General features: G+C 43.8%; 1 protein-coding gene across 1 annotated transcript in view; it reads left to right on the top strand.

Moving 5' to 3' along the window:
* The window catches only part of CCBE1 (collagen and calcium binding EGF domains 1), a 179,548-nt gene extending 166,085 nt beyond the window's left edge, over positions 1–13,463 (top strand). Inside the window, exons 7-11 of the mRNA XM_074953908.1 lie at positions 5,126–5,246; positions 7,379–7,518; positions 7,625–7,660; positions 10,567–10,602; positions 11,960–13,463. Of these exons, the coding sequence (XP_074810009.1) occupies positions 5,126–5,246; positions 7,379–7,518; positions 7,625–7,660; positions 10,567–10,602; positions 11,960–12,193 (567 nt within the window). The 3' untranslated portion in view covers positions 12,194–13,463. The remainder of the gene's footprint in view (positions 1–5,125; positions 5,247–7,378; positions 7,519–7,624; positions 7,661–10,566; positions 10,603–11,959) is intronic.
* The last annotated feature ends 373 nt before the right edge of the window (positions 13,464–13,836 follow it).

Below are 13,836 nucleotides of genomic sequence, written 5' to 3'. Positions count from 1 at the left end.
GCTATCAAATCCCCCCCCCATACTTCTCTTCCGTAGACTAAACAATCCCAGTTCCCTCAGCCTCTCCTCATAACTCATGTGTTCCAGTCCCCTAATCATTTTTGTTGCCCTTCGCTGGACTCTCTCCAATTTCTCCACATCCTTCTTGTAGCGTGGGGCCCAAAACTGGACACAGTACTCCAGATGAGGCCTCACCAATGTCGAATAGAGGGGAACGATCACGTCCCTCGATCTGCTGGCAATGCCCCTACTTATACACCCCAAAATGCCATTGGCCTTCTTGGCAATAAGGGCACGCTGTTGACTCATATCCAGCTTCTCGTCCACTGTCACCCCTAGGTACTTCTCTGCAGAACTGCTGCCTAGCCGTTTGGTCCCTAGTCTGTAGCGGTGCATTGGATTCTTCCGTCCTAAGTGCAGGACTCTGCACTTGTTCTTGTTGAACCTCATCAGATTTCTTTTGGCCCAATCCTCCAATTTGTCTAGGTCCCTCTGTATCCTATCCCTACCCTCCAGCGTATCTACCACTCCTCCCAGTTTAGTGTCATCCGCAAACTTGCTGAGGGTCCAATCCACACCATCCTCCAGATCATTAATGAAGATATTGAACAAAACCAGCCCCAGGACCGAACCCTGGGGCACTCCACTAGATACCGGCTGCCAACTAGACATGGAGCCATTGATCACTACCCGTTGAGCCCGACAATCTAGCCAACTTTCTACCCACCTTGTAGTGCATCCATCCAGCCCATACTTCTTTAACTTGCTGACAAGAATACTGTGGGAGACCGTGTCAAAAGCTTTGCTAAAGTCAAAGAATAACATGTCCACTGCTTTCCCTTCATCCACAGAACCAGTTATCTCATCATAGAAGGCAATTAGATTAGTCAGGCATAACTTTCCCTTGGTGAATCCATGCTGACTGTTCCTGATCACTTTCCTCTCGTCTAAGTGCTTCAGAATTGATTCCTTGAGGACATGCTCCATGATTTTTCTGGGGACTGAGGTGAGGCTGACCTGCCTGTAGTTCCCAGGATCATCCTTCTTCCCTTTTTTAAAGATGGGCACTACATTAGCCTTTTTCCAATCTTCCGGGACTTCCCCCGATTGCCATGAGTTTTCAAAGATAATGGCCAATGGCTCTGCAATCACATCCGCCAATTCCTTTAGCACTCTCGGATGCAACGCATCTGGCCCCATGGACTTGTGCATGTCCAGTTTTTCTAAATAGTCCCGAACCACTTCTTCCTTCACAGAGGGCTGGTCACCTCCTCCCCATGCTGTGCTGCCCAGTGCAGTAGTCTGGGAGCTGACCTTGTTCGTGAAGACAGAGGCAAAAAAAGCATTGAGTACGTTAGCTTTTTCCACATCCTCTGTCAGTAGGTTGCCTCCCTCATTTAGTAAGGGGCCCACACTTTCCTTGGCTTTCTTCTTATTGCCAACATACCTGAAGAAACCCTTCTTATTACTCTTAACATCCCTCACTAGCTGCAACTCCAGGTGTGATTTAGCCTTCCTGATTTCATTCCTACATGCCCGAGCAATATTTATATACTCATCCCTGGTCATTTGTCCAATCTTCCACTTCTTGTAAGCCTCTTTTTTGTATTTAAGATCAGCAAGGATTTCACTGTTAAGCCAAGCTGGTCGCCTGCCATATTTACTGTTCTTTCTACACCTCGGGATGGTTTGTCCCTGTAACCTCAATAAGGATTCTTTAAAATACAGCCAGCTCTCCTGGACTCCTTTCCCCCTCATGTTATTCTCCCAGGGGATCTTGCCCATCAGTTCCCTGAGGGAGTCAAAGTCTGCTTTTCTGAAGTCCAGGGTCCGTATTCTGCTGCTTTCCTCTCTTCCTTGTGTCAGGATCCTGAACTCGACCATCTCATGGTCACTGCCTCCCAGGTTCCCATCCACTTTTGCTTCCCCTACTAATTCTTCCCGGTTTGTGAGCAGCAGGTCAAGAAGAGCTCCACCCCTAGTTGGTTCCTCCAGCACTTGCACCAGGAAATTGTCCCCTACAGTTTCCAAAAACTTCCTGGATTGTCTGTGCACCGCTGTATTGCTCTCCCAGCAGATATCAGGATGATTGAAGTCGCCCATGAGAACCAGGGCGTGCGATCTAGTAGCTTCTGCGACTTGCCGGAAGAAAGCCTTGTTCACCTCATCCCCCTGGTCCGGTGGTCTATAGCAGACTCCCACCACGACATCACCCTTGTTGCTCAGGCTTCTAAACTTAATCCAGAGACTCTCAGGTTTTTCTGCAGTTTCATACTTGAGCTCTGACCAGTCACACTGCTCCCTTACATACAGTGCAACTCCCCCACCTTTTCTGGCCTCCCTGTCCTTCCTGAACAGTTTATACCCATCCATGACAGTACTCCAGTCATGCGAGTTATCCCACCAAGTCTCCGTTATTCCAATCACATCATAATTCCCTGACTTTGCCAGGACCTCCAGTTCTCCCTGCTTGTTTCCCAGGCTTTGTGCATTTGTATATAGGCACTTGAGATAACCCGTATATCGCCCCTTGTTCTCAGTATGAGGCAGGAGCCCTCCCCTCTCACATGCTCCTGCTCGTGCTTCCTCCTGGTATCCCACTTCCCCACTTACCTCAGGGCTTTGGTCTCCTTCCCCCGGTGAACCTAGTTTAAAGCCCTCCTCACTAGGTTAGCCAGCCTGCTCGTGAAGATGCTCTTCCCTCTTTTCGTTAAGTGGAGCCCGTCTCTGCCTAGCACTGCTCCTTCTTGGAACACCATCCCATGGTCGAAGAATCCAAAGCCTTCTCTCCAACGCCACCTGCGTAGCCATTCATTGACTTCCACGATTCAACGATTGTTGTCTCCCCTGGACCGATTTTTGGGGGACAGAAGGTTTTCAGAATATCTTAAAATTTAACAGTGAAATGTTTTTAATTATCTAGACAAGGGTGTCTGGTGTTTAATGCATAAGAGCACTTCAGATACACAATGTGCATCTCTTCGTACAGTGCAACTTTGTTTTGTTCAGCTACTTTCATACAGAGTGTATCCAGAACACTTTTCTGAGTTAAATCCTACAGTTACAGGGTTAAAGAACAACAGAGGGAGAGGGAAACGAAGAGATATAGTGCAGGCAAGGAAGAAGAAGATATGTTTCCTCATGAGACTGGCGAGTTGATGAGACTTCATCCAGTTTAAAGAATTTTGTTGTTACTTCTCTACTTTCTCCCCATTTGCATTGTTCATCAGCCTTTCAGAGTAAATACCATTGGTCTCTCCCTACTGGATATATGATCATTTGGACCCGGATAATCACCTAGGATCCCCTCTTTCCCACTTCTGGGATCTCCCACACTTGTAAGTGGAAGGTAGAGGAGAGTCCTACCTCTGCAAAACCATCCACAGAGCAGGAAGAGAGGCCTAACTGAGTTGCCCTCCTCCCCAAACTCAGTTCCTCTTTCCCCAGTCCCCCCAGCCCCGAAGAAAGGTAGTGGGGCACATGGCCCCAGCAGTTCCCTGTCCCTCCCAACAGCCCCACATCATCTGGACTCCTCCACAGAGTTTCACAGCGGGGGAGGGAAGTGGTCTTTTCAGAAGGCCCCAGCAACCTCCAGGAAGGAGAAACTCAACAGCAGCAGTGGAGGGGGCTACCTGTGCCCAGTCCCAGCAGCCTCCTGCCCTCTTCCAGCAGCAGTATGTGACAACCCTTGTACAGTCTCTGGAGCCCTGATGTGATCTGCCATTCTGAGCTCTGTGAGCTGTTTTGTGGGACTAGGAGACTGACTCTTGTGGTGTGTCTGGGAGGACACTTCCCAATGCGGGTAGAAAAACACATGCTAGCTCTGTTCAAGTGAATGTGCTGAAAGTAGCAGTATAGCCAGGGGATAGCATGGGTGGAGGCTTAGACTAGCTGGCTGAGTACGTACCCAGGAGGCCTGGGCGGGCTTGTACTCCAAGCCGTCCTACCTGCGCTACCCCCAGCTTCACTGCTATTTTTAGCACACTAGCTCAAGCAGAACTAGCGTGTGTCTGTCTGCTGGCGCTGGGAAGCGTGTTGCCAGCTGCAGTGGAGATGCACCCTGGGTTGTGACAGGTATAGGAAAGGGAAGGGGAGTTAGATGATGGGCAGGTCCCACTGGCATCTCCATAGCCCCAGACTGCCGTGATATCAGAGAACACGCTGAACTGATCAGTGGACTTTCTGCACCCTGGCAGCTGCAGCTATCTGCCACCATCCCCAGACAGCAGCAGAGAGTGGGGAAACAAGGGGCCACAGTGACCTCACAGTCCCATGTGGGACAGGAGGGGGTGGGGGTTGTATAGGGCGAGGCAAACCATCTGAAGGAGCTGCGGGGGCAGTTCAGGTATATTTAAATGAACTAATGGTGCTGGGTAAAGGGGCAGACAGGGGGAGTCTATGCAGAGGGAGGAAACAAACACTTTAATTAATTAATAAATTATTAATACAGAAATAATCAACCATGCGCCAACGGATCACTTCTTTGGGGCTAGGGTGTGCCGTGCAAACATAAAGGGGTCACAACAACAGGGTTATGGTTTGATAGGGAATATTTTGAATTATTAACTTTTTTTAAGTTTCAGTGATTTTGGGCCATCAAGTGACACACATTGCCAGGCTGTGTAGCCATGAGATCTTATTGCTGTAGCCCTCTTTCTTCCCCTTCTGCCCCCTTCCTTCTGCTCTTCTGTATCGTTTGCTGCACTCACTTGTTGGCTGTTGTCTTAAAATATGCCCTGATCCTCCAATGAACAAGACGTGAGCAGGCAGTTGTGCCCATCCAGAGCCCCATAGTCATCGGGGGGCAGCACCCTAGTACAACAGTCTGCCCTTACGCAGTCTAGTATTTCAGGATTGGGGCATTGTACTGTAAGCACCTTGAAGCAGAGAAATATGTCTTGGTTTGTGCCTGTAAAGCAACGAGGACAAGGGAACCCCAAACCTGACAGGGCCTTTGGGAACTGCCATAATATAAATAATAGTGAGAATATTAGTAGTAAATACCTCATCTGCATCAAGACCTTAAGTTTCACTCACTTTGTTTCCAGAGAAATGTAACAAGGCTTGTCATTGAAACTGGGGAACTAGAGTGGATCTACAACCCTTTCTCTTTTTTCCCCCTCAGGTTGCTTTGCTACCAAACAATGCTGCGGACCTTAGCAAACAAATCACTGGTGAAAAGGTGCTTGCATCTAATGCCTATATACCAGGCCCTCCTGGGCAACCAGGACATCAAGGCCCTCCAGGTAAGATGCAAGCCAGGAGAAATCAAATATAAAATAGTGATATGAACAAAAAGCTTTTCATTTAATATGATTCTAAGTGTGCAACATTTTTCTTTTAAAATTGATTTTATCTGCCAGTCTACCACATCACAATCTGACAGTGCCTTCGATATCTTTCCCATTTTCTCTTCATCAAACATTTCCTCACATACAAGTCCTATAGATTTTTTTTCCATCTCTTCCTGGGGTATCTCGTATATTTCAGTCACCATTTTTTATTTTTGTAACTCAGCCTGAAACTGTCCTCACCTCATTTCAGAAATGCCTGTTACTTTAGCCCATTCTCATTAACGCAATAGGAAATGTGCTTTTAATTTGCAAGGGTTCAAACAACCCTTTTTCCCATGATATTTTTGCATGAATTTTCATTCATTGCTTTAGTGCTGATTTCTGGATTCAAATGCATTGAAAAACAAAAACAAAACTCCACTGACACACTCTGCATTTTGTCTCATTTGGGGTTGAAACCATGAGAAATCACAGAGTTTATAAGACTATAATTCAGCCTTGCTTCCTTGAAGCTAAGGTCAAATATGCTAAAAGGTTCACTAACTTCAATTAACTTAGGTCTAATTTTGGATTAGTAACAAACCCAAGAGAGTTTTACCTGGTTCTGGGTTTCATTAGGAAGTTTTGCAGAAGCTTTGCAGTATTCCTTAGTTGGCTTGATTTCTTATCTAAATTGATTCCTATCATTACAGTCTCCTTTAGTCTCTGTCAGGTTTCAGAGTAGCAGCCATGTTAGTCTATAGCTGCAAAAAGAAAAGGAGTACTTGTGACACCTTAGAGACGAAAGCTTATGCTCAGATAAATTTGTTAGTCTCGAAAGTTAGTCTCTGAGTAGAAGAAATCTTTGCTTTATTTTCTTGGAGGAGAGTGTCTTCAGTCTATGGTATGTCATCAGTGCAAAGACAATATTGTTTTAGACCCTTCTTCTGGCTAAGACTCTGACTGCAATGTACTGTTTATTATCTTCTTGAAATCATTCTGAACAAGGCTTGACTCTAGTCTCTACACTTCTTCCATCTAGTTTCTCAATGACCTGCGCTGTCCAAGGTACTGTAGAATTATCTTTTTCTAGTTGAAAACTATCTATGCTAATCTATTTCCTATGTGATTAGTGAACAAGTAGGCTGGGATTTTCAAATGGAATGACAAGCTAAGTCAGTGGGAATTGGGTGTCTGGCTCCTTTGCAAACCCTAGTCATAAACATTTTTAGTTCTGTTTTCCACCTCAGTGTTTGACTTTCATTTCTTGTGCCCTTCATGTCCATGCACTGTGAAGAGGAATGCATCATCTGCTGGTTATAAAGCAGTTCAGCCAGATATCACATTAGTGTTGCTTATTATGAGAACATTGTTTGTTTCAGACATGATGTCTACTTCTGAGAGGCAAAGAAAGGCAATGTTTCTATTGACCTATATATAAATCATCTGTCTTGCTTCGCCTCTTAAAAGTATATTTTGTACTGAGTCAACAGTCACCTTGTAGCTGATGAGTATAAGAAGTGGAATAGAAGAACAGTACACGTTTCTGCTCATGTAGAAGAAAGATGCAACACATCACCAATAAAAGTGGGCTAAACTTGAAAGTCGTGATTGTTTCTGTGCCTCTCCTCTGTAGAGCCTTAAAGCCACTATTGCTGCAAGTTTGCTGAGGCTTCCTTTTTTACAAAAGGTTTTTCTTTAGTTTAACTTGCCCATTTGCTCTTTGTTGTGTTAGTATTGAGACATTTCTGCTTTTCCCTTCATTTCCCACTCTTCATATCCCTGACCACCTGTCTGATAGCAGTTGTAGGCTAGTTCTGTTCATGAGGTTTCCTTAATTAATGTTTGTGAAGCACTTTGTGATCCTGGGATGAAAGTGAAGAAAGGTGCTGTTGCTCTGAATAATGGCATTGTTCCTGACTGCCTTATTGCTGTGTTTTGGTTTTGTGGAATTACTGCAGCTCATCAGTGAAGTACTATCCTAAAGAAAAGAAAGGAAAAGGGAATCCATTCGGGAAATTGTATACTTTGCTGCTTACATTGATACACTAATGGAAAGTCTCTAACTGGGTATTAACCTTCACTGGATCACTTTTAATTTATAGGGGCCCCGGGACCAAAAGGAAGTCCCGGATTTCCTGGCTCACCTGGACCTCCAGGCCAACCAGGTCCTAGAGGATCAATGGGACCCATTGGACCGTCGCCTGACATATCACATATTAAGCAGGGCAGACGGGGCCCAGTGGTCAGTATTTTACTTTCCTGTCAAGAACATGCAGTGTGTCCCCCCACCATCCACACCCATACACAAGCCTTTCAATTCTTGTGAAAACCATTCCTTTGTCTTGCAGGGTCCGCCAGGGGCACCAGGGAGAGATGGTACCAAGGTGAGGCCAGAAGGATTAGTCTTTTCCTGTATGCATACATCCCCCAATCGCTATCATCAATCTCACTGATTGCTATTGCAGATCAGTTTATTCCAAATACTAAGATCATTTTCCTCTCCCACTGATTTGATCATGTTCCACTCCCCACTTCAAAGACCTTCCACGTCTTTCTCTGTTTCCACATCAAGTACATGCTCCTTACCCTCACTTTCAAGACCATCCACGCATTTGCACCCATATCCTCAGAATCTCTCTCTTACTCCCTATGCACTGCTGAATCTTCCCCACCTACAAATCCCTTTGTGTCCTCATCCTACTCTCTGTTTTGTGCTTTCATTTATGTTCCCTGGCTCTTGAAAATGCTTATCCCCTCTTCTATGCTGAGCATCTGCCCTTTCCTTCTCTATATCCTTCTTTAAAGAGGACAGTGATCAATTGTCCTCTGTGTTCACTGAGGGCAGGACAAGAAGTAATGGGCTTAATTTTCAGCAAAGGAGATTTAGGTTAGATATTAGGAAAAACTTTCTAACTAAGAATAGTTAAGCTCAGGAATAAGCTACCAAGGGAGGTTGTGTAATCCCTGTCATTGGAGGTTTTTAAGAACAGGTTGGACAAACACCTGTCAGGGATGGTCTAGGTATACTTGATCCTGCCTCAGTGCAAGGGGATGAACTAGATGAACTCTTGAGGTCGCTTCCAGCCCTACTTTTCTATGATTGTATGACCATAGCAGAATATTAGAATCAAGTCCTTCATCAGGTATCGAGTCAAAATTAAACCTGATTCACAAGGTAAAACCACTGCTTTGTTTTATCCATGAAGGGTATTTTCCTGCAATTGTTTTGCAATGAAAACCCCCACTGGTTGCTGGAGGATTTTTTATAGGATAATTACGTTGCTGCAGGTAACATTTTCAAAAGCACTTAAATGACTTGAAGCCTAAGTCCCATTTTCAAATGTGACTTAGACACTTAGCAGCCAAAGACCTATTGACTTTTTACATAAACTTTCTAGCAACATGCTTACAAATTGTGTGTTCAAGGAAAGATGGAGCTTAAAAAAAAGTATTTGTGTGGATAATTTTATTTTTAACAGCTGGAACATAAGTGCTCCTACATGTAATTGTTTTTTATAATGGGATGGCCATCTTATTAAATGTATACATATTGTGTGTGGAGATATCTGTCTCTGGGCCATAAATAAAAACGTATTTTAGAAAAGATAATCACAGCCATTTTGGAAGTAATCAATCAATTTATCTTTAGATGCTCTAATTACTTCTATGATATGAAACTTCTCTTCCTAAAATCCCTGTTGAAAGTGCTCATGTCTCTCTCACTTCTGTTGTTGAATGCATGAAATGCATTGAGTTCTTCATACTGATTTCTGATCTCCGTCTTCACCCTGATGCAATTTCTGCCACTTCCATCTGACTGATCCAAGTCTTCAAATTCCTCACTCTTTTCTCTTGGTGACTATGGCCCAGGTACACAAAGGTATTTAGGGGCCTAACTTCCATTAATTTCCATGGGAATTAGTTACCTAATACCTTTGAGTATCGGGGCCTATGTCCTTCTGATCTCTTTTTTTTCTGGGGTTTCTTTTTTGGTTGTTTTTTTTTTGTCTTGATTTTCTATTTTAAGAGATTGTGCAAATCTGTCATTTCTTGTTAATCTGAATACCTTCAGAAAAAAACCAAATTGTATTTGGAAAGCTTTTTTCTTACATGTATAACAAATGGTCGCAAACACTTAGTTTTACATGTGGCTGGTGACCCAAAACATCAGCTCTTCAATCAAATAATGATTACGGTGCTATAATAAGTGAGTAAAGTCTTTCTCCTCTAGTGAAATGTGATTTCCTCTGTGGTCAGTACTCTTTCCTTGGTTGTATTTTTTCATGATGAACTCTATAAATCATAAAAATCCTTAAGAACCAGCACCAATTTTGACTGACAATTACTATATATTATTTTTAAAATAACTTCAGGCTATTGGAAAGCTACTGGTGCCATTTTGTAAACCTTGTTTTCTACAAACCTTTCAGAAATTGATTGCTCCTGTAGTTCCTTGTGGCAGCCAAGATTTGCAATTTTGTCCTCAGGGGTATTTAATAGGGGTGTAAGTTTACAGGTTGCTGAGTGTGGTTGTGGAAAGCCTGGAAACACAAGCAATAATGTGAGTAATTGCTCTGTGCTTGTGCTTCTGCCTAGTGAGGAGGAATATGTGAAACCCTCTACACCTACAGTAAACAAGCCCCGTTGAATTGGGGGAAAGTGGGTGAGCATGTAGCCAGGGTATCGGTTCTTAAATCCAGTGACTTCAAAGTGGGTGCATAGCAGCCACTTATAGGAATTTCAGTTACTCCAACTGCCAGCCAGGAGTAATGGACATTTAAACGTGCTTCAGAGTTGTACATAGAAGTGAGACTTGAGACAGCCTTGAAGACCAGCCTCTGACAAAGAAATATGTCTGAGGTTTCCATGCAACCCCTAGCTCTCACAGCCAGCTGCTAGTTCCCTCATGGCATATGCTGGGCAAATGTTCTAGCTGGCCTGCTAGCCTGTAGCACCTGTGTAACCCACTGGGCAGAGCATGTGGCAGGTCCGCAGTGTGCCTGGGATATGTGTCTATTACAGACTGAACTAGGGAGGATTGGCTCTTTAGGTCAAGCTTCTAGGAGCTTTTGCTTGAAGTTCTGGAGGTCCCTGATTCAATCCTCAGTGTGTAGGCTAGATGGAAGCTGTCCTACCTGTTCCTCTTAGTTTACGTCACCTTATTGGATGAAGCCTATCGTTACCAAGGGATTCTTGATCCACAGGGATGAATGAGTGCCTCAGTTGAGGCAAAGCTATGTCATTTTCTGCTTGCTTTAATCACAGCTAATTAAAATGGTATTTATTACAGGGGGAGAGAGGAGCGCCAGGACCAAAAGGGCCACCTGTAAGTATCACTGCCAGCCACCTAGGATTCCCACAGTAGAGAAAGGACATGATCTAGTAACAATGTCACAGTCGGATATTTATAGTGAAAGCAATCCCTCTATGTCTCTGTTACTGTATCAGGATTTTGTACCTAAAGATTTCATCAAGCGTAACACTTGTCTATGTACCCTGTTCTCTCTTCAGTGGATACATTGCATCACCATGCCATTATGGTGTACTGTACATTGTTAGAAGGCACTATCCTGGGACATCTCCCATAGAACTAGTTAGCTTAATAATAGTAAACGGGCAGTAACAGGTGCCTGATTGGAACAGGATTAGCAAACATTTTGCTTAAAAGGAACACCATCCAATAAGAAGGGATTAATTGGGGTTTGGTGCAATTAACAAATAAAAATTAAAAGAAGAAGAGAGAGAGATGCAATGCAGAGTATTTGTTCTCATATACTTATTCAGTCAGGGTGAAATTCAGCCCTCTGCAGCAGACCAAGCACTCCCAATGGAGTTAGGCACTGGCGTGTGCTGAAAATCTCACTAGGCACCTATCTGCATTTTTAGCTACCTAAATACCTTTTAAAAATCTGGCCCTTAGTCACCACTTACATCCTCAAAATAGGACTTTACCTGGGATTTGAGTGAGACGTAGCACTGGACAAAGGTGAATATTTGCAGGCTGTTAAATCCTTTCAGACTCTTGTTTCTACAGGGCAGATTCTTAAATGGATGGTCCACCGGTGCGTCCACAATCTGAGGATGCCACAGTGTACTTATCCGTGTGAAGAGAACTTAAAAACCATTACGGTTTTGTCAAATGAGATAAAACCAGATGGAAAAACATTTTTACAAATGGAAACGTATTTAATAATTGATAAACAGCATTTGGGTCACGGTAGAGAAACTGATTCATTTTAAAATTCAGTTTCTCCTATTGATTGTGTTTTATTATAAATCTTTCATTCATAAAAAGTAAGTCATTTATTTTTTAAAATAGAAGGAGCATGAGGAAAAGAATCTCCTCTGAACTATGCTCTGTGCCTGCTCAGTGCAGAGGACTTTTCTGAGATGATGAGGGCTGATGCCAGAGGGGCTCGGAGGCATTTGGCTACTCTCAGAAGTGTTCAGCATCTTGCAGGATGGAGCCCTGTCTGCTAAACACATTTACCATTTGAAGCTGCTTTTCTGAGTTATTCCAGGTTGATTGAAGGGGAGACGTTTTATTTCAGGCAGCCAACACCAAGCAATGTTTTGTTAAAGTACCCCACCGAGCATAAGTACGTTAATATTTGGGCAGTGCCTGGAAAATATCAAAGCACTAAGTAACAGGTATTATTAATGATCACACGTCATGTTTGCAGGGCCCACCAGGCTCATTCGATTTTCTGTTGCTGATGATGGCAGACATCAGAAATGACATTGCTGAGCTGCAGGAGCGAGTGTTTGGACACAGGACTCACTCATCAGCAGAGGAGTTTCCATTACCTCAGGAATTTACAAACTATCATGACACAGTAGACTTTGGCTCTGGAGAGGACTACAAGCAAAGGATTGCACCCAAAGACTCTAGGATGCACAAAACAGCCCATCATTAGCTAGGTTTGGTTATATATAGCAAAGAGAGATGTTCAGAGTTGTATAATATAAAAATGCACTGATGATGTAAAATATATAGATAATTTTCCAGTTTTCTCTTTTCTTGTCCCCATGTACTGTAGCTTTCTCTATTTACAGAGACATCTACTAGTGGTGGTTACATACATTCCAGCCTTTGTCAGTTTTTGTGCTTCGTGTATGTAGACATTATTGTAATAGAAATTAGTTGGCTAAGTGTCAGTCCGAAGTGTCATACAATGAGGTCTAAGGTAAAGCTGGGGGATGCGTGTGTCCTAAAACTACTTCTGCTTGTCCCTTAAAAATACCCCACTGCTCATCCAGTGTAGGCAGTCAGATCTAGTCAGCAATAGATTTCTGGCTGTGCAATGAGAGAATATGGTCTATACGTGATGTGGGGGTGGGCAAGGGAACAGGAAATTTACTAAGAGGAAGAACTGGTGTGAATGAGACAAGTTTGCCGATTCACACAGATAAAATCAACCTACCCTTGGTGGTGGCAAAATGACTGTCAGATTCAGTTATCTGAAAGGAGTGGCAATATACATTGTGGATGACTTGAGGTACACTAACTGATTCTGATCTCACTTACAGCCGTGAAAGTCATCCCACTGAATTCAACAGTGATACACTGATGTACATGAGATCAGAATGAGGCCGAATGTTTGCAAAAGAATTTTCATCCAAGTTGTTTCTACTGACTAGCACTAGCATCTGCTGTCTGAGTTGAAGGTAACTGACGTTCTTCTAAGTGTAATATGTCACAAGAATCTTTGAATCAGTATATAATGAAGAGCAGTGAATAAAGGAGTACATATGACCAAACACTGTTGCTGGTGCTTGGGATGGCATGGGTGAACTCTGGAGAAAGTCACATCACTGCCCTGGCGCCAGAGAGAAAATCGTTGTTTGAAAGCGGGATTGAAGAATTAACAGGGAACTCATTCCTCACACCTTTCCATACTGAAAAGTTGGATCGACAAGTTAGCATACCCCTAGTCATCTATAACATATATTACCTCTCCAGGCAGATTACTGAACCTGGCAGGCACTTTGCCACCATTATAGTCTACACAGTTTTTCCAGTGTATTAAGCACAAGCATTTTATTTGCATGGTTCCTCTTCCTACAGTATTTGTAGTGTTAAGAAGACAGCTTCCCTGTGACAAATGCAAAAGAAAACCCCTCATTGCTCCACTTCATCTCCAGGGCTTGTATGTTTTCCCTGGAGCAAGTATGGACAGTGATATAAGCAGCACCTTTCCAAGATGCGTGGGTTGGTTGGGGCTTTTTTGGGGGAGGAGGGGGGTCTCCTTTCATGTCTCCCTTGCAGAGGGCAACTACTATAATTCCTATGCCAGTAGTACTGTCCATGTTGGCTACCCTGCAATTAAAAAGCCCTGGCTGGTCCATGCCAGCTAACTCGGGCTCGCAGGGCTCAGGCTAAGGGGCTTTTTAATTGCAGTATAGATATTCAGGTTCAGGCTGGTGCCTGGGCTCTAGGATCCTGCTTGGTGGGAGAGTCCCAGAGCTCAGGCTGAATTCCGAGCCTGAACGTCTACACCACAGTTAGCCCGAGTCAGCTATCACGGGCCAGTCACAGGTGTCTAATTGCAGTATAGAC

The sequence above is a fragment of the Natator depressus genome, chromosome 5 (genome assembly GCF_965152275.1).
Source record: "Natator depressus isolate rNatDep1 chromosome 5, rNatDep2.hap1, whole genome shotgun sequence".
Classification (NCBI taxonomy): domain Eukaryota; kingdom Metazoa; phylum Chordata; order Testudines; family Cheloniidae; genus Natator; species Natator depressus.
This window is presented reverse-complemented; position numbering and strand designations above follow the sequence as displayed.